This window comes from Dysidea avara, chromosome 2, assembly GCF_963678975.1.
Source record: "Dysidea avara chromosome 2, odDysAvar1.4, whole genome shotgun sequence".
Taxonomy (NCBI): Eukaryota; Metazoa; Porifera; class Demospongiae; order Dictyoceratida; family Dysideidae; genus Dysidea; species Dysidea avara.
The window spans coordinates 5,080,386-5,103,924 of NC_089273.1; the positions used below are offsets into that span (position 1 = coordinate 5,080,386).

Here is a 23,539-nt window from a genome sequence, read left to right on the forward strand (position 1 = left end):
ATTAACTGAGAAGAGATCACACAGTTTCATCAAAGAAATCAAATGATTTCTGAGAATGCTTGGAATGCATTAATGAGAATAGGAGGTAGTATATACAAGTTATATCACTCCTAGGAGAGATATTATATAGTTATACAACGGCCACGAGTGCTCTGCCTGATATAGGGTCCGCAATCCGAAAAATCAACTTTCACAAATCAATCCCCCTATCATTGTGGGATGTTCATTGTAGTATCCCATTGCTAGATCCACCATGAAACCGGAGGCACGATTGTTGTCTTCACAGAACTATCGATTTTAGAATTTCGTGAGATGCAAAAATTATTTTTTAAATTTCGTGCTCCACACAAACAACAGGATAGAACCTGCTGCTTAGCTAGGTATTATCTAGAGTTAATGTAGTTAAAAAGTACGCACAGTAATACGCAAATGATTCACTGGGTTACCGGCACAGGGTTGCTTTCTCTCAAAAAGCAGAAAACAAAATACAAATTTTCAAATTCAAACTGCCCTACCAGCCAAGATAAGAAAAGCCAACTCTTCCTCATAGTGATGTGATAAGGTTGGATGCATAGTCTGTCTATGCTGTTAGTCTGGAAAGGATCTGAGACTTCTCACCATCTGGGCGAAGAACGTCAAAATTTTCGTGCATCATTTCAAGGGATTCTCTCAATGGTACCAAAGTGCTTTCCAGTACTTCTGATGCCACACTGGTCACTTAATTTTGATTAGAATGATGATAAAAGATGGTTCAAAACGTTTGGTAGTAGTAGTAGTTGGTATTTCTGTGATTTCATATGATGCAGTATACCAGTAGCTCACCGGGAGCTCCACCCAGCTCGAATCAAAAATGAAACATTTTGTGCATTTTCGGTTTGTTTTGGGATGTTTTGCAGCATAATGGTGATGTAGGGTGATCTAGTGAAGATTTGAAGCTGCTGTGGAGCGTGAGAGGTGAAGTCAATTTTGGACGATTTTGCTGCCTCCCTCGATGCATAGCATAGAGCGAGACGTGGAAGCTGTGGATGAAGCAATAATTGACAACCGCTATTATCAGACGTTCAGGTACATCTTTTGCCATAGTTTTAGTCTATAATTGATGATTGTTGAGGCTGCAGAAGCGCTGGAAATGGCTAGAAAGCGCGACACAATTCTTTGATGCTGCAGAAAATTTTGACGCTCGTCACCCAGATGGTGAGAAGTCTCAGATCCTTTCCAAGCTAACAGCATAGACGGACTATGCACCCAACTGTATCGAAACACTATGAGGAATAGTTGGCTTCTCTTGCCCTGGGTGGTAGGGCAGTTTGAATTCGAAACTTCGTATTTCTTTGTCTGTTTTTTCAAAGAAAGCAACCCTGTGCCGGGCACCCAGCAAATCATTTACTTATTTCTGTGCGTAGTTTTCAACTACAACAACTCTGGATACAATGTGGCTAAGTAGCAAGTTTCATCCGGTCCTTTGTGTGGAGCACGAAATTTTAAAATAAATCTTGCATCTTGTGAGATACTGAAAATGATATTTCTGTGAAGACAACAATCGTGCCTCCGGTTTCATGGTGGATCAAGCAATGGGATACTACAATGAACATCCCACAATGGTAGGGGGTTTGATTTGTAGAAGTTGATTTTTCGGATTGCGGACCCTACCTGATATAAACGCACGAGCCTGAGAGCCGTTAGGCCCGAAGGCAAGTGCGTTTATACAGGCAGAGCACGAGTGCACGTTGTATAACTGTTATGTACCACTCACTTAATAGGTGGGGAGAGTCTCACAAGACAGCTGTAACACTTATAAAGGCCAGGTTTCTAACATCGATTGTGGGTAACCAAGCCGGACGCTGCGATGACGTTCCCCTGCAGTACTGCAGCCACCTGAGATATTGAAAGCTAGTACGCTATGGGTTATATCACTAACCTGCATTCACTGTTCGACTCTCATTATGTAGTACTCAACATGCCAGCGTGATCACTCAATCGCCATATAGACTAAGCCCCAGACTAATCGCCATAGTGATTCTCTCGAGCGAAAAAAAGCAGCTAAATAGACGGTTTAAGTAAACAAAACCTAACTACTAAATGATACTAGTCTAATTCTTACTATTCACACTGGCTAAACTCGAATCTGGTGGCATGACAAAACTGGTTACCACAATCGAACGTAAAGGTTAGTATTATTTAGAATATATTTGTTTTATTGAGTCATTGTCGAAGTGGACTACAGTTTAATCTGGGCTAAGATGGCACCAGACTAGTAAGGTGTATAAGTACGTTTATATATATATGTAGACTAGAGTTGTGGCCACCCACGTTGGCTTTTTCGATCGCCATTGGCTGCTTGTAAACATTATACGTATTGGTGACGTTATGGCCCACAATCGACCTTTACATGTCAGGCTATAAAAGAATTCGAGTGATCTGTGAAGTGTCTTTCCACCTATTAGGTGAGGTGTCGTAGTGGTCTTCGCCACCGGCACTTGTGCTATGCTGCACAAAACCGCAGCCAGTGCAATATCTATATATTGCACTGCGGTCGGTGCATTATAACCTATAATGCACTCGTTGTGGTCTACAAAACCGCAACCAGTGCGTTATAAGTTATAATGCACTCGCTGCGGTCTGCAGCAGTGCAATATACAAATTATGGCACTGGCGGTGCCTTTGAACTGCCCACGCAGAGTGGTACATAACTTGTATATACTACCTCCTATTCTCGTTACTGCATTCCTGAGCACTGGTACCAATTCTCGTTACTGCATTCCTGAGCACTGCTAGCAGTGCTATTATACCACTTATACACCTTCTCTTCCCTTTGAAGTGAGGTGTGAAAGTGGTATATATATATATATTACGTACTCTTGATAATAGCAATATTTAAAAGTTATTTCTTAACTGTGTAAACAACTGTATAATCAATCATCAAATTACAAAAGCAATCAATATAATTATATATTTGCATAGTAAATTTCCGAATATATCACAATAAGAAGTAATGCAACAATATTAATTACGTACATTTTCATTTCACTATACAACCCATATTATGTGCAATCATGTTTAAAATAAACCACATTTGTTTAAAACAGTCACTTAAAGTAGGTTTAACATGATAGTGAAATTCATCATTACTGGAGGAAAGAGAACTATTTACTAGTGGTAGCTGTAACTTGTTTAGGTGCTGCTTAATCTTGAGGCAAAGCAATTGCAGGCTGCTCAGTTGAAGTACCTTGGTATAGAAAACAGGCATTGCAGTTTTCCTTGGTATGAATATATATATATAAAATGAGCTTGAGCAGCTGCAAAAATCACTGCACTTACGAGTTAAAAAAGCTTGCTCATTCCATTTTGTTTTACCTCATTACCTTTCCATAATATTCTTAGTGTACTACACTTTAGTGCATAGTTTTCAACTTATAATTAATTGATTTATAAAGTTGAAAACAGTCATAATATAATTATGCTTGCAAAGAAACTAAGCAATTATTAGTCCAATCAACAAAAAAACACACAATTTTATTAAAAACAAATAAACAACTAATTCCAAGAAAGCAGTATGTCTATATAGCAACATGTCCACTATGCTCAGCAGCAGTATAAAGCTATTCCTATCTAACAGCAAACTAACCAACTACATACAAAGTCAACAAACAATTCAGAATAACTATCCAATTATCAATATAAATAGGGTGAAACCCATTCCAAGAGCAGTAACACTCCCAGCAGTATGTCCAGCAGAACCTGTAGACAAAAATACAATTTACAAAACTATAGCTATATAATGATTTTGACTAAATGGAAAATTACCTATAATAATAGTATTATGAAATAACTGATCAAATATAATTGTAATTGGTGCTATACCACATTGAGTTATGTTCCTTCAAATTAAAAAATTGTGTGAGCCTTAGGGACCCGACTATTAAGCTCAAAATTTTACCTACTATGCTATGCTGCACTGCTCAAAATTTTTGTCTATTATGATCAAATTATGCTCAAGCTTTATGCCTCATTTCCCATGTTTGCTAATAAATTTGCAGTTAGACAAAAATTTCATGTGATGCATTTCCCATGTTTTGCTAATAAATTTGCAGTTATGGGCTCATAATAAGTGGCTGAAGCACATTCTTACTCTTCAAAATGCATGTCCTAGAAAAGATCGATATACTCTAATAGAACAGTCAGCTGCCTGATTGTTCTATTAGAGTTATTGATTGTTCTATTAGAGTATATTTACCGTTTTCTGTGATATGCATTTTGGCCATCAAGGATCTATTGTATGGCTCAAATATTCTTCCACATTATGCTCAATGCTTTCAGGCACCTATTATGCTCATAATTATGCCAGCATAATCGGCGAGTACCTAGTGAGCCTGCAGCTGGTTTTGTCGAATTTGGTCACATCCATGCCATTTTATGTATAAAAATATGCAATGGGCATACCATGGCTACAAGGGAATTTGCCTAATATATAATTATGCCCAAGCTGAGGACTGCCAACTGTATACTACGGGCGAATCCTGAGTGGCCATGGTATAAGTGTAGGTTAGAGACTTATAACAATGAGGATCTTCATGGATTTAAAAAATTGGATGGGGTTTTTAACATAAAGATTCAAGGCTGTGGTCTCAAACCAACTTAGAAAATTGAAATGTTTTATTTGGAAATAATTATTATACAGATGGAGTTATTGTAGGATTGGATTAGATGTCATTTTAAAATTGTCATGCAATCTTAAAATGAGTACGAAAAACTGCATGAACATGTTTTTTTTTGAAGAGTTGAAGAGAGATTGGAGTTCATACTTGTACCTTACAATTGCTTCCTGAAGTCACATGCTAGTGCACATGATCATGTTGACAAGGAAGCTGACTGGTTGCTGCCATAGCTCATTGTGTCATGGCAGTGAGAAAACAGGTGCATTTATAAGACACTGCTTGAGTGTTAAGATTGCAATGTGTTGTCACAAGTTGTTGGACAGGTTTATTACCATAGGTATTCATGGTGCAACAGCAGTATAAGGACCAGGTACAGTTTTACATACAAACCACACCCATACTACAAATAACAATTCAACAAGAAAGTTTATCAATCTAGGTCTTTGGTAAAGTCCATCTACAGTATAGTTGAAGACAAAACATACTTACAGACTCTAGAAAACAGATGGGTGCTAAATATAATTTCCTGTGATATAACTGGACTGCTCCATTTAGCCAGACAAGCAAACCTATACTGTTACACGGTACAGTACCTCCCATAATCAAATTGCTTTAGAAATCCATGGGGTAGGCTGTACTGCAGGCTATTATGCTTGAGAGAGCAGAGCATATCAATGATTGAAAGTGAGATTTACAATCCCTGAGGTCTTTTTGTTAGCAGGTTTTTAATTATTTTAGATTCAATCAGCAGGTCTTTTAGTGGGTTTCAAATACCTAATTATCTCCCAAAAATCATGACATTTTGTGTATACCATTTTTAAAGTTATATTATACCATTCAGGCATGTTCATCTAATAGTAGTGTTGTAATTGCTATGGTTACAGTTATTGTTATTATAGGCAGGCACATAGGCAGGCAAAAGTAGTGTAGAATTTATGAATCCATTAAAACACAACATGCTGGTGGTGCTTGATATTTCAGTATTATAAACACAATATATTTTAAGCACATTAAAGTTTGATGTACTATATTCAGTACAAACCAAAGAACCAAAGTTAACATAACCAGTGCATCGTCTCCTGCAGTTGAGTGTACTTTGTACTATGCAGTTTTGAACTTTTGATCTATCCAACAATAGGTGGTGTACAGCATGCTTTGGTCAACAATGCATGTGTATACGTGTATGGCTTCTGGTATATATGCACACATGCACAGCATTGGGATCACAATAAATCAAGTCGGCAGTGGTATATGCAACAAATTTAATGCACTTATTATAATATGTCCAGGCTTGCAAAAACAGGATATGTGGGCACAAACTACATCCTATTATTACACAACAGGTAATATCTCAGTAATGGAATAGACTACTTGTATTCTATAACATGTATAATATGGACTATTAAATATTTAACAAGTGATGAAAATTACATGACTATAGCATATTGGCATAATAAGTTATGAGTCATGAAGGTTTTAAAAAATAGGAAAATTTTATGTGCTTAATATGTACCTGTGCATGCCCTGTATTTATAGGCCTGGTCACATATTTTGCTAACTGTTTCAAATGAACATATTAACTTGAATAAATTAAATACTTATTAGCACATATAAATACATTGGGGTTTCCCTTCCAGCAAATAAGATTTGACTCTTCAGATGAATGGTAAAATGAACCTACAAAAGTAATAATTTTGTTTGAGAATGGATGTTATTGTTACAATATGCATTAAAAATAGGTCATGGACGTGAAGAACAACATATAGGAAAAACGTCAATTCTGTTTTGCCTAAAAGTGAATTGTAGATCAGTAAAAAGTAGTAATAAGAATAAGATGAACAAAATGGCATATCTAAAAAAATCTCTTTATAGGTTGATAATGGACCAATACTTCTGCATAATTAACTTTTAATGCTGCTGTTGTGATTGCAAGAGCTTTCAAATTATGTTGTTTAGGTGAGTGCTACATGGCAGTAACCATAGGCAATCTCTATTGTGTGGTTCATGATAGCACATAAATATTATTTGTAGTTATATGCATGCATTATTGGTAATACAATTAAGCAACCCATGCTGCAGTGTAGCTTTGGTATCACATTTTCACAAACAATACAAAAAATTGATTCTACGAATTATTCCAAAAATACATAGGGTAATTTTTAAAACCAATTGACTTAAGGTTATTTTCATGACAAACAGAAGTAATTAGTGAACACCAAAAGGTAACTTTATATTGTATCAATAATGATTTATATAAAGCTTAAATATGTGACTCAATGAGACCCCTTGGATTTGCAGCTGTTATATATGATTATTATAATTTAGAAGATGATGATGCATAAATACAATTATTGTATTTATACATCATGGTCTATTAAATTACAGGTATGCTTATAAGGTACTTTAGACACTCAAAAATATTTTGCTTATCAAGCTATGAAAATAGTTTTGTGTCCATCTAATGATTCTACAGTTACGCTTTGGTGGTTGTTTTTCATTATGGCCGAGAGATACACTTCCAGTAAAGATCAGCAACTAGACTGATTTGTAACAAACCTGTTTCACTCATACTGCAGACAACTCCAGCATCTTCAGAATGTGAGCAGTCATGGCTTCCCCAGCCACTGTGACTGCACTCAGACAAATATCGATCTGTGGAAGAACACCTCAAATTGTCCAACCAGATGGGAAGTGAAGTGCTTCCTCCATAATATCCACGTGTGTATGTTCGGATAGCATATTCATATCCAAGTTGACGGCATACCACACTGTAAGTAAAATGATGGTAAAACAGATCAGCTACAGATGATCACATTACATACTTGGCATCTGTCAAATCCCAGCTATCATCACAAACTGTCCCCCACTGTCCATTGTAGTATACCTCCACACGACCTTCATATTGGTTATAACCATTTGTTAGACGAACTGGGGCTATCTGGGTAGATGAAGTAGTGGAAGCTAAAGCAAAGATGGATATGACAGAAACACATCATCACCCAATTGTCAATGACATCTACCTATAAATCTGACAGTGTTACCTACCATGAGCTGCAAGACTATGATCATCTGTTGTTGTATGTTCACATTCATATATACAGTCCATGCCAAGGGTCAAATGTAAGTATCATTATATCATTATGTTTCCTTTCCAATTATTTAAAATGTACAGATAAATCAATGTCTTTATAAGAATTGCTTTTTATTGTCATGCTGCATATCATACAGTAGAGTAGCACTGTATATTATTAGGGATCATGGGGTTCTTGCCAAAAATTTCACCCAAAACTAGCTTAATTATACCTTTTTGGCACCTTGGCAGTTTTGGGTAGGTATAACCAAGCCCAAAAGTGATTTCAGTAAGACCTACCTAAATGTCTCCAATAGATTGCTATATGATAAAAATCTATTCAATGGAATATTCAGCTAAATATGCCTGCCTGGGGCCTTCAGACAAGCGTGATCCAATAATGGCTAACTAAGGTTACATATGGGCTTGATTCGAGAACAACACCCTTTTTTATGTTAAAACTATTTTTGTGAGCAGTACAGTTTACCTCGACAATGCAGTCCTGCATCTTCATAATGCACACAGTTGTGTGTACCATATCCTCTGTGGAAGCAATCAACTAGTCTCCTCTCTGATCCTGTGCATATTAAATCATCCAGCCAAATCTGTCCTGTTCCTCCTCCATAATATACATTTGTACTGACATAGTCGAATCCCAGCTGACGACAAGCAACTCTTCCGTCGTTTGAAGACCAGCTGTGATCACATACAGTTCCCCAGACATTTGAATGACAAACTTCTACACGACCCTGATAAATACTACCACCACCCACAAGACGAATAGAGCCCTCAGTGCAGACTGCTCTAGCTGCAAATTTTAAGATATTAATGCTATAATATTATGTCACTGGATTTGGGAAAATCAGCCACTTCGTCATGGTTGAAATTTTAATCTGCTATGCCACAGCTAAAGAAAATATGTGTCTATCAAAAGATCACACAGAATTTCTTACAATTATTAAAATAGTGACTATTGATTTAATCACTGGTAATTTTATTTACATGCTGTGATGCTTGTTTTAACCATAAATATTTGAGTATAGTCAAATGTGACATAGTGGTTGATTTTCAGAAATCACATACCGTAATTTGCTTTTTTTCGTTATAAAAAAGTTGTATGCAAACTTACACGAAAATGTTTACACAAGATCGAACTACTCTAATAGAGCAATCATCCACGTAAATCATACAAAAATATTTTACACCAAAATTTTTATCACAAATTTTGTTTTTCACGAAAATAAAGCAAATTACAGTATCATATAAAACGGCATAAGACATATGTGGGAATGAATGACTACAGACTACAGTAAAATCAACTAAAGTTCACAGTTTCCCTCAAAAAGCAAAGATAATTAGTTATATTAAAATGCCCTAATAGAGCAGTCACTTGTCTGGAGCAACTAGAATGTCTGAGGTTCATGCCTGAAAATGTTCATTCTAATAAAGTAGGTATACAGTAATAAATAAATTAAAATTCCCTAATGTTATTCAAATGCAAGTGAACATAATTGCTGATTACTATTATATAAAAGTAATAGACAGTTCTATTAAATTATTTTAATCTGGTTATTGTCCTGGATGTTTAGGAGGGAAATTGTGGGCATTTGTAAGAAACAGGATAGTCAAAACTTATTAAAATATTTGACTAAGAACTTGCATATCTGATATTTTGCATGCAAGAGTCCAGAATGCAAACCTCTCCAAAGATATAACAGGAGTAGGAATTTTATTTGAGAGTTTAAATGTCAGATCCAATCGTCATTTGTGACCGGGCCTACGAAAATAGGGCATGTGGGTACATAAAATTGCCTACTTTTTCAAACTTTGATTTATCATAACTTTGTTTTCTATTATTGCTTAGCCATGAAAGTTTTAACACTTGTTAACAATTTATTTGGCTTTAAAATAAAAGTTGCAGAATAAAAAAAAATATTCTACCTCAGTACTGAGATATGAGATGTTATGTGGCAGGGAGTAGCTTGTGCCCACATGCCCTATTTTCGCAGGCCTGGTCACATTTATCTGATGGTAGTCAAAAATTGGTGGCTTATTCCATTGTCACAGTACAGCAATCAAAAAGACTGTAAAGCACAGGTGTAACCACAGTGAACTTTCAAGTTAGCACAAAACTCATCTAAAATACAGCTAGTATTTAAAAAATGTTATATAAAAATGAAGTAGGGATCTATGCAATAGAAGTAGTGAAACAAGAGATGAATGATGCATGCTATTACAGCATAGCTTGATGGGAAAGTCACTACTTTGACACAAACAAAATAATTGTGGTGTTATAGCTAAATGATTCAAAGTGGGACTTTCCCATCAAGCTATGCTGTAATAACATGCATCATTTATCTCCTGTTTCACTGCTTTTTATTGCATAGATGCCTACTTCATTTTTATTTAAAAAATACTATTTTTGTTGTAGCATAGCAAGCTACAATGTAACTTGTGACTGTTTTATTAGAAATATCTTACATGACGGTTGTTATTGAGTATATCTCAAGTCAGCCAAAGGGTGTGTAGCTAGCTAGACCAATAAGGAAGTTATCTTGTTTACTAATAATTAAATAGCTAGATTGTTAAAAGGTGTATGTGGCCTCCATACTCTATCGCTATAAATGCAATCTTTAATTATTTTCTTTTATTCATTTATTATTTTAAATTCATCATGCACAATTAAATACAACAATTACAATTATGTAATGGAGAATCTTTATTTGATTGGCAGTGTTGCGAACCTATCACGAATGGATCCCAATCGCGGAGTTGCAGGCAGATATCTAGTTAGAATATCTCTTCTGTAGTAGCAACAGGACTGAATCGCTTCTGAAATGCAGCTCTGAAATAATTGTGTGACGTGCAAATAATTATGCTGCTGAAAGAAAGTGGTGATATGGAAAATTAACATCTCAATATGGATTTGTTGGACAAAGAAGACAAGCAGCCTGATTGAAGATAAATGAAAAGACAATGCGCAGAGGGCCTACATTTGTCGGAACCTCAAAAGGCACATCCCACTGGTAAGATTGTTATTGTGGCATATAATGGTGGCTGTGCACTGCTTCATTTGGGGTCTAGCCTTATGGCTGTGTTCAGGCAGGCAGGCAGGCAGGCAGGCAGGCAGGCAGGCAGGCAGGCAGGCAGGCAGGCAGGCAGGCAGGCAGGCAGGCAGGCAGGCAGGCAGGCAGGCAGGCAGGCAGGCAGGCAGGCAGGCAGGCAGGCAGGCAGGCAGGCAGGCAGGCAGGCAGGCAGGCAGGCAGGCAGGCAGGCAGGCAGGCAGGCAGGCAGGCAGGCAGGCAGGCAGGCAGGCAGGCAGGCAGGCAGGCAGGCAGGCAGGCAGGCAGGCAGGCAGGCAGGCAGGCAGGCAGGCAGGCAGGCAGGCAGGCAGGCAGGCAGGCAGGCAGGCAGGCAGGCAGGCAGGCAGGCAGGCAGGCAGGCAGGCAGGCAGGCAGGCAGGCAGGCAGGCAGGCAATAGAAAATTCTATTGAATAATTTTTTTCTAAATTCTGTAGCAACTTGGCGCAAACATTTTGAGTCGATCTGAAGACACTTTTGGACTTGGTTTTACCCAGCCAATACTGTCATGTGATTGTGAGGGAAAATCGTGGCAGGTTTTTGGGTTATATTATATCACGAATCACCCTCACACCTTCAATATCGCTAATGCACAGTACTATTGTACTGTATGATTTTACATATGGTTGACGTTTTTGTTATAACTCCATAATTGTTAGTGCAATTTCCTTCAAACCACAAAGGTTTGCACTACGATGGTTATTCCATGTACACACAAGTCATTCCTTCAAATTGTTTACCCTGTGGCCATGACAAAAAAATCGCTATAGAATGTTTTGAAAATCGCATGTAACTCCATTGTTCTTTATCTACAGTGTACAAAATTTGGACTGTAACGTGCTAAATTACGTTCTTACAGCCTTCCAAATTTGAAGTATATCGACTAAAGCATGCGCGAGTTATAGCAATTTTTCTAAGTAGTGCGAAAAGAAGAAACTGAGACGAACTTTAAGGCACATAATTATTTATTTATTTATTTATTTATGATTACTGGGCAGTCAGCACAGCTGGTGTGCCCAGGAAAAAAAAGGAATCACAGTATTAGGTACAATTATATACTAACCAATGTGGTGTTGATTGTTTGTAAAGTGTGATATCAAGTTAGTTGTAAACTCATCATAGTTTGTCATCTCTATAATAAATACAGGCAGTTCATTCCATTCTTTGATTGATCTTGAGTAAAATGATTGTTGATAAGATGTTGTGATGGTGTGGGCAGGATAAAATGCAAGGGATGATAGTGTCTTGTTTGCCTCTCTACAAATTGATAATATGGGGGAATTGATAGGGATATGTCTTGATGGAGGATTTTGTGGAGCAGTTGCAGTCTAGATATCTTTCGTCGTGTCCGTAGGGTAGGCCAGGATAGTTGATTTAATATTTGTGTCACGGAGCTAGTTCTGTTGTAATCACTGATGACCTACCTGGCTGCTCTACGCTGGATTTTTTCCAATTTGTCTACATCAACATTATAACAGGGGTCCCAAACAACTGAGGCAAACTCCATTTGGGGTCTTACCATGGTGAGATATGCTTGTGCTTTTACTTCTCTTGAATAATCATTCAGATTACGCTTTATAAAATCTAAAGTATTAGATGCTTTCTTAGCTATGTTTGATATGTGTGACGACAATGACAATGTCTTTTTCAACATGATCCCCAGGTAGAGATGCTGGTCAGTTTCTTATAGGAAAGAATTATTAAGTATATAGTGATGAACTATTGGTGTTAGGGATCTGCTACATCGAATTAGTGCACATTTTGTAACATTTAGTCTAAGCTGCCATATTTTGACCCAATGTGAGATTTGATCTAGGTCTTGTTGGAGAATGATGGTGTCTTCTGGAGAGTTAATAACTCTGTACAAAAGACAGTCGTCTGCAAATATTCGTAAAGGCGACTTTATGTTGGTGGTGATGTCATTTATGTACAACAGGAACATAAGAGGACTGAGGACTGTGCCCTGAGGGACACCAGATGTTATGGCTACTGAGCTAGATGTTATACCATCAAGAAGGATTTGCTGGGTGCGGTTGGAAAGCCATGCCTTAATCCAGTTATAAGTGTCATTCTGAATTCCATAAAAATGAAGTTTGGTAAGGAGTCGTTGATGGGGAACAGTATCGAAAGCTTTAGCAAAGTTGAGAAGGATTACATCAACTTGCTTCTGGTGATCGAGGGCATATGATATGTCTTCTGTTAGTGTTAGTAACTGGGTGACACAGGAATTATTTGCTCGGAACCCATGTTGATTCTCTATGAGAATATTGTTGTTGTTTAAGTGATTCGTGATGTTGTGATATATGATGTGCTCAAGGACTTTGGAGCAAATAGATGTGTCAGTGATGATCTGGCGGATTCAGCTCTGATTTGAAATGGGAAGTGCTCCCCCCGAGGGAGTTTCCACAGCAAAAATGGTCGATTTCAGTCCAGCCATTATCAAGCTACGGATGCATAAAAACGCGAGGCGTTTCCTGTAAAATACACACTTTTCTGTCGCGTGCACGCACTGGCTGCACTTGGCCGCATGATACACTATCGTGTGTTTTGATGTTTTCGAAACTAGTTTTCAAACAGCGTGAATTATTTGCGTAGGCGAATCGCTCGAGCTTTGTTGATTTGTTATTTGGTGGCTGGAGGGAGATCGTACGTGATTTTTAGGAGTGCCATACCCCGTGTCCGTGAATCGAGATTTTCCGATTATATGCATTACGGTAATTGGAAGTGACTTTGCGGGCTGCTACCACAAGGTATAGAAGCCGAAAAAGCTGGTACTTGGTGTGCAAAGTCACACAGCCTTGAACTATCTAAGGACATTATGAATTGATCAAAAATAATTATTCTGACATGTTGTAGTAATTGCGTCCGATTAAAAAATCCGTCCGATATAAGGTGAGTTAAGTACTCTATTTATATCTAATCTAACAGGTACAAACAATGCTCTAATTCTACTCCTAATCCTAGAAAAATTCCTAACCTAGATAGCTAGGAACTCTATTCCTAATCCAAGGATCGCTGTTCCTAAGTGTTTTTATTTGGTCGAAGGTATTTACACTGACAATAATAAACGCCATCTAAGCTATTTTTGTAGTTAGTAGTTTAGTGTAGGATATAAGTAAATTTTAAGCTTAGTTTAGTAATTATTTTGTAGCTAATTGTCTATGTTATCATTTTTACTATACAATTAAAAAACGCAGTGGATATTCGTCCTGCAGCCGGACACTACTTTTGTTTTACCGGCAGTTTCACCTATAACTTAACTCGAGTATTAAACACACTAGTCGTGTGAAAGTAAGTTTTTGGGTGCGTTCGAGGCGAGCTAGGATTGGTCTTCGCTCGGCCTAAAACTTACCTTCGTACAGATAGTGGAAGTCATCATTGTGCTTAACAAGCAAACGTCACGTTAGCGTTAGGGTTAGGGTCGGGTTCAGCTTTGGTTTCTTCTTCACTGGGTATTCTTCTTTAATATATAGGTTTCTTCTTGAATGGTGTATGTACGTAAGGTAGAAACTAAGGAAGGTGGGTAGCTGGGAGCCACGTAGCACAGTGGCCACGATCCTTGACCAACGCACTGGATGTTCCCGGTTAAATTCTCGGACCGGTCATGGTATTGGTTTTCTTTTTTTCGTTTGGGACCCTTTTTAATCTAAGTTTTCGTTGTGTTCACGTGACTGCCGGACGGATATCCACTGCCAATAAAAAAGGTATTTACACAGACCAGACAAAAACAACGTAGAAATAAAATAGCTAGCTATTGAATGACTGCAGTTTCCCCACCCTTATCCGCTACCTAAGTATGTTCTAATTCACCGTGTTAACGATCGATTCAACTACTGTACCAGTGCCAGCTACCAACTTTTGTTCTGTTGTTTTATAACTTATAAATGCAAGTTTAATTGGATGCTAAATTTCAGAAAAAAAGTGAAGAAGAAATAGATTTTGGGACGGCAGAAAAGTGCCTTTTTTGACATAAGGGTGTTTCATCCAAATGCACAGAGCTACCGCAATACTTATAGACGTCATGAGCAATAAAAGAAGAGGCAGTGTGGTAACCGTGTCCATGAGGTGGAGTTGGTATCTTTCACTCCTTTAATTTTTCAACAACCGGGAGTATGAGTAAGGAATCAGTCACTTATTATCGACGTTTAGCTGAATTGCTTTCCAAAACGAAACTTCATGACCTACAGCAGCACTCTTGCGTGGCTTCGTTGCTAGTTATCTTGGCTCTTTTAAGATCTACAACTATATGTGTATCCAGGGAAGCCGTTCCATCTCTTACAGATTATCTGAAGATTCCCCGAAACTGGGCCTTGTAAGTGGTCTTAGGAACTTTTATTTGTCCACATTATTGTTGCATCATTTGTGTCCAGCACAAATTCCTTTTGTGCTGGGGGTGGTAGGCGTGAAGAAGAAACAAGGCTGAACCTGTCTAGCGTGCTTGGTGCTTGAGTAGCTCAGTAGCTTTTAGTGGCGGATCGGTTTCAATATCTTTTAGTGGCGTTTATCGATTTTATTTAGTAATTATTTTTAACCATATGACCAATTCCTGATGTTCGTACAACCGATGATCGCATAAACGAATATTTTTATCTTGACCGGTGATTGGAGTCATCTATCAATTATCGGACACTGTGGTTTTCGAACAGCTGCTACTCACTTCATAAAAATCCATCAGCTTAGGTTATTGTATCACGAAGTAGTCTACACTAAGCAGCAATTATCATTCAATAATCAGATATGTAAGGTTAATAGCATGAGAGCTGCAGCTAATAGTATGCAAGGTCCGATAAATACCAGATTCGAACAAAACTATCCATTATGAACATAGCGTTTTACTACCAGAATAGAATGCTCAATTTTAATCAAATATTTGTATAATATACCTGTGTTCATTAGCTACTAATGACCAAAAAATGGTTTCGGTATCTTTAACATAGAGGGAGTAAGAGCCTTACGATGTTTGGTAGTATTTTCGGATGCCTTTTAATTTTTATTTAGCCATGCCCACCAGTAGATTTTATACTTCTGCAATAAATGCACCAGTGCTACAGTACAGAAACCGGTAAATAAATACCTTGCATGAATAGAAATCTACTGTGAAGTTGATCTTTTCGTTGTTGCACTGCTTTTTAGCTCCTATGCATGAAGGAGATGCAATAAAGTGAAAAATGAATTAACGAGGAGCAACCTCCTGACCATCCCTATGTGTTAGGCTAGCTGGCCCACCACAATTGTACAACATTATAATTTAAAGGACGTTGCTTTATCTACCTTATATGGGTGCATAACAGCGAAATTTCTACAATATCGTACATCTTTATGCGCCCATATCAGGTAGAAAAAGGAGAGCTCCTCGTTTTTATAATGATATTTGGGGTGGACCACCTAGAGTAAAACATAGAGATGGTCAGGAGGTTGCTCCTCGTTACTTTATTTTTTCACCTTTTTGCATCTCCTTCATGTAGCAGCTAAAAATGCATTGCACAGCGAAAATATCCTTGATATCAATTTCAAAGTACAGTTCTATAGATGCAAGTGTTTATTACCGGTTTCTGTACTTTAGCACTGGTGCATTTATTGCAGAAGTATAAAATCTACTGGTGGGCATGGCTAAACAAACAATAATAGGCGTCAGAAAAATACCACCAAGCGTCGTAAGGCTCGTGTTCCCTCTATGTTAAAGATATCGAAACTATTTTCTGGTCATTGGTAGCTAATGAACATAGCAGCTCTCACGTTATTAATCCTACATACCTGATTATTGGAGGATGACTGCTGCTTAGTGTAGGCTACTCTGTGGTACAATAACCTAAGCTGTTGGATTATCATGAAGTGAGTGGCAGCTGTTCGAAATCCATAGTGTCCGATAATAAATAGTTGACTCTAGTTGGCTAAATATCTACTTCTTAGACTACAACAAGTTTGATACTGAAATTTGATTGGCTGAAAACGTGGTCTCAAAATCTCGTAGAGCCACGGTCATGTCCAATAGAGACCTCTTTCTGAGGCGATACGAAACACGATAATTACGCGCCTGTAACATTGGCAACGAATGGGCGTTTAAATGGCTAGTAACAGCCATACTGAATTAGAGGGAGGTGTAATGGGCTTGTTTGTACTAATCAACACTGCATGGGTGCCTCCACCACTGTGGCTTACAAGCGCCTGGCCTTCCTCCTATCTTGTAAGTGGAAATCACCCTACTGTAGGGTGATGAGCTGGCTTCGCTGCCATCTTGGCTTCTCTTTATTGCACTCTGCCATCATGTGCATAAGGGGTTCTCGCTCCTCCTCTGGTCATCCCTTTAAGGGTCATGTTCCAGCATCATTTGACCTTGCACTGGGGGAGGGGCGTCTTGGGGCCGCTTAAGCTCCATTTCCTTTTTTTTTCTATTCTATGTTCTGTAGGTTCTGTTTCAGTAGCTCTGTAGGTGTAGGAATATGCTAAACCCATTTTATAGAACATCTTAGCGTAGAGCAGAGTGTGGTGGATGGGAGTGCCAACTTGGGCCGGTTCTTCTTTCTCTTAAAAAAAATCACTTGCTTACAAGCGGTGGGGTCTATTCTACGGAACGGAACGGAACGGAACGGAACGGAACGGAATGATGGACTAAACTGCGGAACGGAATGCTTTCTCAAATTGAAGCTTGCAGCTTACCATTGCTGTACAAGTTATCAGTGGCACTTCCAGCAGGTAATCAAACGTACCCCAAGAAAAATAAAACGAATTTAAGGATCGATTGTGGGTTCTTGTTGGTTGTCATTAGTAACGAAGTACTAATTGTGGGAATAGCTGACTCAGTGTGTTCATCTTCGGATATATCAAGTAGGGAACTTAATGCATGACTTGTTTTTACTAGTATGTGAGTTATTTTTACTTACTTGAATTTAGAATGTACAGTCTGAGGCCCAGCCTTTCTAATCGGCATAAATCAGTATGTGTATAGCTACACTACAAAGGAAACAAGTATGGTGACAAGCTGAATCAACTCAGTCTAAGTAGAATCTAAAGGAATTTTGTGCAGTGTGTGAGGAGCAAACATTCAGATACCTCAAGGAGGCTATATTGTGTGAACATCAATGATTCATTAACAGAGTAGTGGACTATTTGTCAGATATCTCAGCCTGAGTACTGAGTTGAATTCTGGATGGGGTCTATTTTACAGAATGGAATGCTTTCTGAATCAACTTGCAGCTTGGCTAGCTGCTATCATTGCTGAAATTACATTTTATCAGTGGAACCTCCAGGAAAATGGAATAGGATAATTATAAAACATTAATTAAGTGATTGTTTAGGTAATCATGACTTTATTCAGTCTAATAAACAGAATATATTATGGTTGATTGAGTGAGGTATCACTTTCAGAATGTTCAGACGACCAGTGATGAGATGCATGGATTCATCGAATTTTTGTTGTGGTTGGAGACATTAAATATCCAAAAGCAAACTGACTGTATAATATTAATTCACTTTCTTTATATTTTCTCAATTTGAGCCTGTATTACAAATAATTGAATTTTCCTTGTCAATAGAAATCCAAGAATAAGATGGGAGAGAAACTTATCTTTGTTTACCTATACTGTACAACCAAGAGTTCGCAATACTGATTTGTATGGGGGCGAGTGTCTAACTCTCAGTATGTCCTGTACAAACACCCTGCGTAAAGTTCACCTTTCATCAAATCAACACCTTTACTGGGGGATAGAAAACTGTTGATTAGTGTTGCTGAAGAAGGTAAAGCCTTTGTTCTGAAATAAGGCCGAGGTGTTACTTTAAGCAGGGTGTTTGGTGAATGCATTCAAGTTAGACACTCTCCACCTTATTATGAACTCTTGGTACAACTTCAAAGGAAAATGAAGAAAACATACAGATGAATCAATAAAATCACTACAGTAAGGTGAATTACAGACTTGTGAGATCTTGTTAATTAATGACAGTGGTTGGAGATTAAGTGTGGTAGCTTCTTGTTCTTGAATATGTTGCAAAGTGGAAGTACAAATCAAAATGGGATATCAATTTCATTATGAAAAATTTGTATACATAAATAATCTAGCATTACTATTTCATTTGTCCTCCACTTAAACATGCTACAACAGTACTAGTGTCAGTACATTGGCAGTGAGTCTACCTTGCAAATTTCAACTCTAGAGTAGATCCAACACAGGACAGCCCGCACTGTAACAAATACATGTGATCCCATTGTAATTTCATGGACCAGCTGGACTGGGAATCACTTGAAAATTGACGAACAAATTTAACCTGTTTTGCTTGAAGTGAAGCATGTGAAATGTTACACTTAAGAAATCCTAAGATTCTTAGGTGGTATGTAATTAATGTGTGTTCCATTTCAGGTCTGACTAGATACATTGAAATTACGCACACATCCTGGTCCAAATCACGTTTGCCTGGTGGCTACGGGCATGGTTTCACATGCGGCTTATACTAGAGATTTGGCTGATCTTGGAGTTTTGGCATTTAGCCTGATTCAAGGCTAGCAGTCAGACACATCCTTGAATTGTGCAACAGATAAAATCAGCTCACTATTGAATATGGCATTAGTCCACTGCACCAGCGGTTAATATATAAATAACTCCATGCATACACTTCAGTGATGTTTGAGAATATACCCTCCTTGCGGTCTGCCAAAATATTTGCTCCTCACACACTGCACAAAATTCTTCAAGTTTTAATTCAGCTGGCTCTTTCCTGTTACCAGTATCTTCCTGCTTGCTTTATTTATACACTGACTTATGACTTGAAAGACCGGCCCAGACTGTTTTCTAAAGTCTAAATAAGAAAAACAGCTCACATAAATTTCCCTTCCGTATGGATGAACATCACTGATACAGCTCATCCCACAATAATACTTCGTTACTAATGACAACCAACAAAAACCCACAATCGATCCGTTAATTCTTTTTGTCTTGTGTTTTGATCACCCACTGGAGATGCCACTGCTAACTTATAAGGGAAGTTTCAGCAATGGTAAGTTGCAAGCTTCAATTTGAGAAAGCGTTCCGTTCCGTAGTTTAGTCCATCATTCCGTTCCGTTCCGTAGAATAGTCCCCACCCTTACAAGCAGCTGTCGGGGCACAACAACAGCAACAATGAGTTGTAGTCCAGTCGCTGAGTCCAGTACTTCGATACATAGCACGCGCCTGTAACATTGGCAACGTATGGGCGTTTAAACGGGTAGCAGCAGCCACGCTGAGGTCCCGCCATGTAGGGAGGTGTAGAGGGCTTGTTTCTAGTAATTAGCCATATATTTCCCATTTACAAGCAACTGTCAACTCAAGGTACAATAACGAGTTGTAGTCTAAATAAGGCCACACCAAGTCAAACCTTAGTTTCTGGTCACCCGCCCGCATGGAAAACTGGAACCCCAGTTTATGAGGACTATTATTAATATTACAGGCGCTTAAGTGTACGTGACCAAGGACAGTGATTTTTAAACACTGCAAAAGATCGAGATACTCTAATAGAGCAGTCACACTACCCTTAACTTTAATACTAGAATAGACAGATACTACTATAACGTTTTTGACTTGTCCTTGATTAGCTATATAGCTATTAGTAATGCTTCTGTTGCCAGTAAGTAACTTCAGTACAGTATGTATGTAGCATTGATCACTAGCCTAATGATCAGATATACCATAGCTTAAACTTTCCTAACAATTCAGATGTGGTCCTCTAATGATTAATCTAGTAACTCTTCTAGTGGATCTAAACTTGGACTTCCTTATCACTGATCACTGATATACTGACTAGAAATCCGGTAACATTTGGTGAGCTCAAACTTCAACTTTTCCATGATTAAATAATTGCAAGTATGGTCCTAAATTAACAAGTGCATGGCATCCCTTAGTTAAAACATTAACTTTGCTTTCCCACATGATCACTGAAAAACACTAGCCTGGAGCACCCAAAAACTCAACTCAAAACTTTGACAGCTACTTTACTGAAGGTTTACTGTATAGAAGGCTGGAAACACATGTATATATAGTTGACTAAGACTTCACATTTGAAAGAGTTTCTGATGTGTTAATATAGTTTTGGATTATTATTAGCTAGCTAATAAATAATAATTTCCTGACATAGCTAATGAAACATTTCATTTGTAAAGCAAAAGTAGCTACATGAGCAGACCTTTCCTTAGTGTTAGCTACACATTGTTGTGCTCAGCAGTGTAGCTAGCCATCAACAATTTTCCTGGTGCACTTTGCAGAAGCATAATTAACTACTTATGCTATAAGAATGTTGGTTAAGCTTGGTTGTAAACTCAATATGAAATGGGTAAATTGAGCAAAATTAATAACATTACAGTATTACTAGTGTACATGTAAGAGTCTATGATAGTCCTGAAGTCCTGATCATCCACCCGCCCGCATCCTTTTGTTGGCTAGGGAGTGACCAGAAACTAAGGTATGACTTGGAGTGGCCTAAGTTAGACGTCAAGAACCAGGGTTCTACGGGATTTAGAAAACCCTCAGGCCCTTAGTAGCGCCCGAGCGCAGTGAGAGCGCTACTAAGGGCCTTCGATTATTTAAAAAAAAGGCTTGCTAAGGCGTCACTATAAGACATTAATGCAGACAAATTATGTAAGTACCTGCTAAAATGGCAGAAGCAAAGATGAAAATACTCATTAATGTCCTCATTCTCAGTCTGTGATTTCTAAAGCTCACGACCCGTTGAAGTGCAATGATTGTATATGGCTAAATTGTCTTGCACCATAATAAATATAGCTACCAATAGTCCAGCGGTAATAAACAATGCAAATCACATGACAGTAAACTATGGGATGCCGTTAGAGACAAATGACACTATAAGTGAAAAAGAAAAGGTTAAAAAAGGATATCACATATATAATAAACACATTGTCCTATATTATACAAAAGTGTTAACGCAATAATCATAAAATTAATGTTCTATATAATAAATAAAACGTCTATACCTGTATAATGAATAGAGGGTCTATATAATAAGTAAAAGATCTATATAATAAATAGAAGGTCTATATAATAAGGTCTGTATAATGTACAGGAGGTCTATATGGTATATAGAAGGTCTATGTAATAAATAGATCTATATATTAAATAGAAAGTGAGAGAAAACCATCAATTATGAATTGATGAAAGTACATAATTACAGAGTACATAAACTACAGAAAATGTGATATAGTATATAATAAATAGGCGGTCTATATAATAAATAGAAGGTCTATATAGTAAATATAGAATGTCTATATAATAGATAAAAGGTCTATAAAATATATAGAAGGTCTACATAATAAATAAAAGGTCTATATAATAAATACGTAATGAACACGTGATATACATTACGTAACTTCAAATATCGCCTAAGTATGCGTCCGCCATACTGGTGAACCAAGCACCGGTAAACCGTATAATAGTTCGCTTAGTAGTGTGTTCACCCGTTTCTTGGCATCCCTGACAAGAGTGATCATTCCAGTGTGTAGTGGTTCAATGTCAAAGGACTGGGATGGGTAAGGCTGCTCAAAATTTCCGCGTAAGGGGGGCACTAGCTAGCTACGTTTGTTATATTGCAGCTGTCAGCACAACAACCTTTTTGGCCTTCTCTGCACCATCTCTAGTTTGTAAAAAATTTTTTCATGATATGGAGACCAGCCTGTATACAAGAATGGGATGAACACATGCAGCATTTAACTGCTAAAACCAGACATTTTGCTATGTTACTTTGTAAAAGACCCCTTACTGAATCTGCCTTTGCAGTGATCATGCTGATACCTGTATGCTGTGCCCATTTTAGGTTGCTGTCCAGCAATAACAACACCCAGGTACAGCACTTAGTATGGCTTACTAGGTGTTGGATAGACTTGGGTTGTCAGAACTAACATGAAAGTAAGGTAAAAATATTTATGACTGCTGAAGTATGCCCAGCAAATGCAAATCTCAATAACCTGGATTTTATTGAGTGCCACATGTGTTCTGTTCTTGACGGCTATACCGTGGTGGTATGACTAGACACTTTGTCCTATTGGACAATTTACAGATAATATAGTAGTTGTTTCTCCATGGCAAGTACTGCACACAAACAGAGTTGCATGAAAATCTTCTGCACACCTGCATGCAAACTCAAGTGTCATGATCATCTACAAAATTAGAGTAGTGGACTAGATAGTAGATGTCCAGAAAATCTATATGTATTTTTATTGTTAACAACAGATGGATCAGTCCACGTGTTTGTCGTTTGTAAGATTTGTTGTTTTGTTATAGAAAAACAGCCATATTCTTGGACTCCATGCACTGTTTACCAGGAACCAGTATCTGCAATTTAATTATTTAAGCAGTACACACATCAGGAGAATCAATCATCTCTGATTAAATGTTGCCAGGTGTGAAAATCGCATTTACTTTCTCCCTGTAAATATACTCACGGTGTGGCGCTGGCTTCTTGGGCCGCAAGACACACTACCGTGTGTCTTGATGCGTGTGTGACCAAATTTGACAAATTAAGGCTTCCACATACATCCAATTTCCTGACTTTGACCAACTATAACTTGACTACTTAGTAAGTTATTGACCTAAAATTTTCACACAATTCATCCATAGCATTGTAAAATAGCAGATCAAAATTTGGAACTAATGGCATATTCCTAAATTGAGTTATGATGCTTCAAAGTCATAAAAGTGGATGTGTGTGGAAGCCTTGTTTTATCAAATTCAGTCACATATATATATCATACAGTATGGTA

At 37.8% G+C, this 23,539-nt stretch overlaps 2 protein-coding genes across 2 annotated transcripts in view; both read right to left on the reverse strand.

Annotated features, from left to right (window-relative positions):
• LOC136246481 (uncharacterized) overlaps positions 1 to 19,936 on the reverse strand; it is a 126,444-nt gene extending 106,508 nt beyond the window's left edge. Inside the window, exon 1 of the mRNA XM_066037959.1 lies at positions 19,883 to 19,936. The gene's annotated coding sequence lies outside the window, so the exon portion shown is untranslated. The remainder of the gene's footprint in view (positions 1 to 19,882) is intronic.
• On the reverse strand, positions 3,493 to 21,570 carry LOC136246482 (scavenger receptor cysteine-rich domain-containing group B protein-like). Its single transcript, XM_066037960.1, has 5 exons — positions 21,413 to 21,570; positions 8,213 to 8,533; positions 7,478 to 7,616; positions 7,212 to 7,423; positions 3,493 to 3,738 (listed from the first exon to the last, which is right to left on the reverse strand). Exons 1-5 carry the CDS (start codon positions 21,459 to 21,461, stop codon positions 3,662 to 3,664), a joined length of 798 nt encoding a protein of 265 aa, XP_065894032.1. The 5' UTR covers positions 21,462 to 21,570; the 3' UTR covers positions 3,493 to 3,661.
• Between the last annotated feature and the right edge of the window lie 1,969 nt (positions 21,571 to 23,539).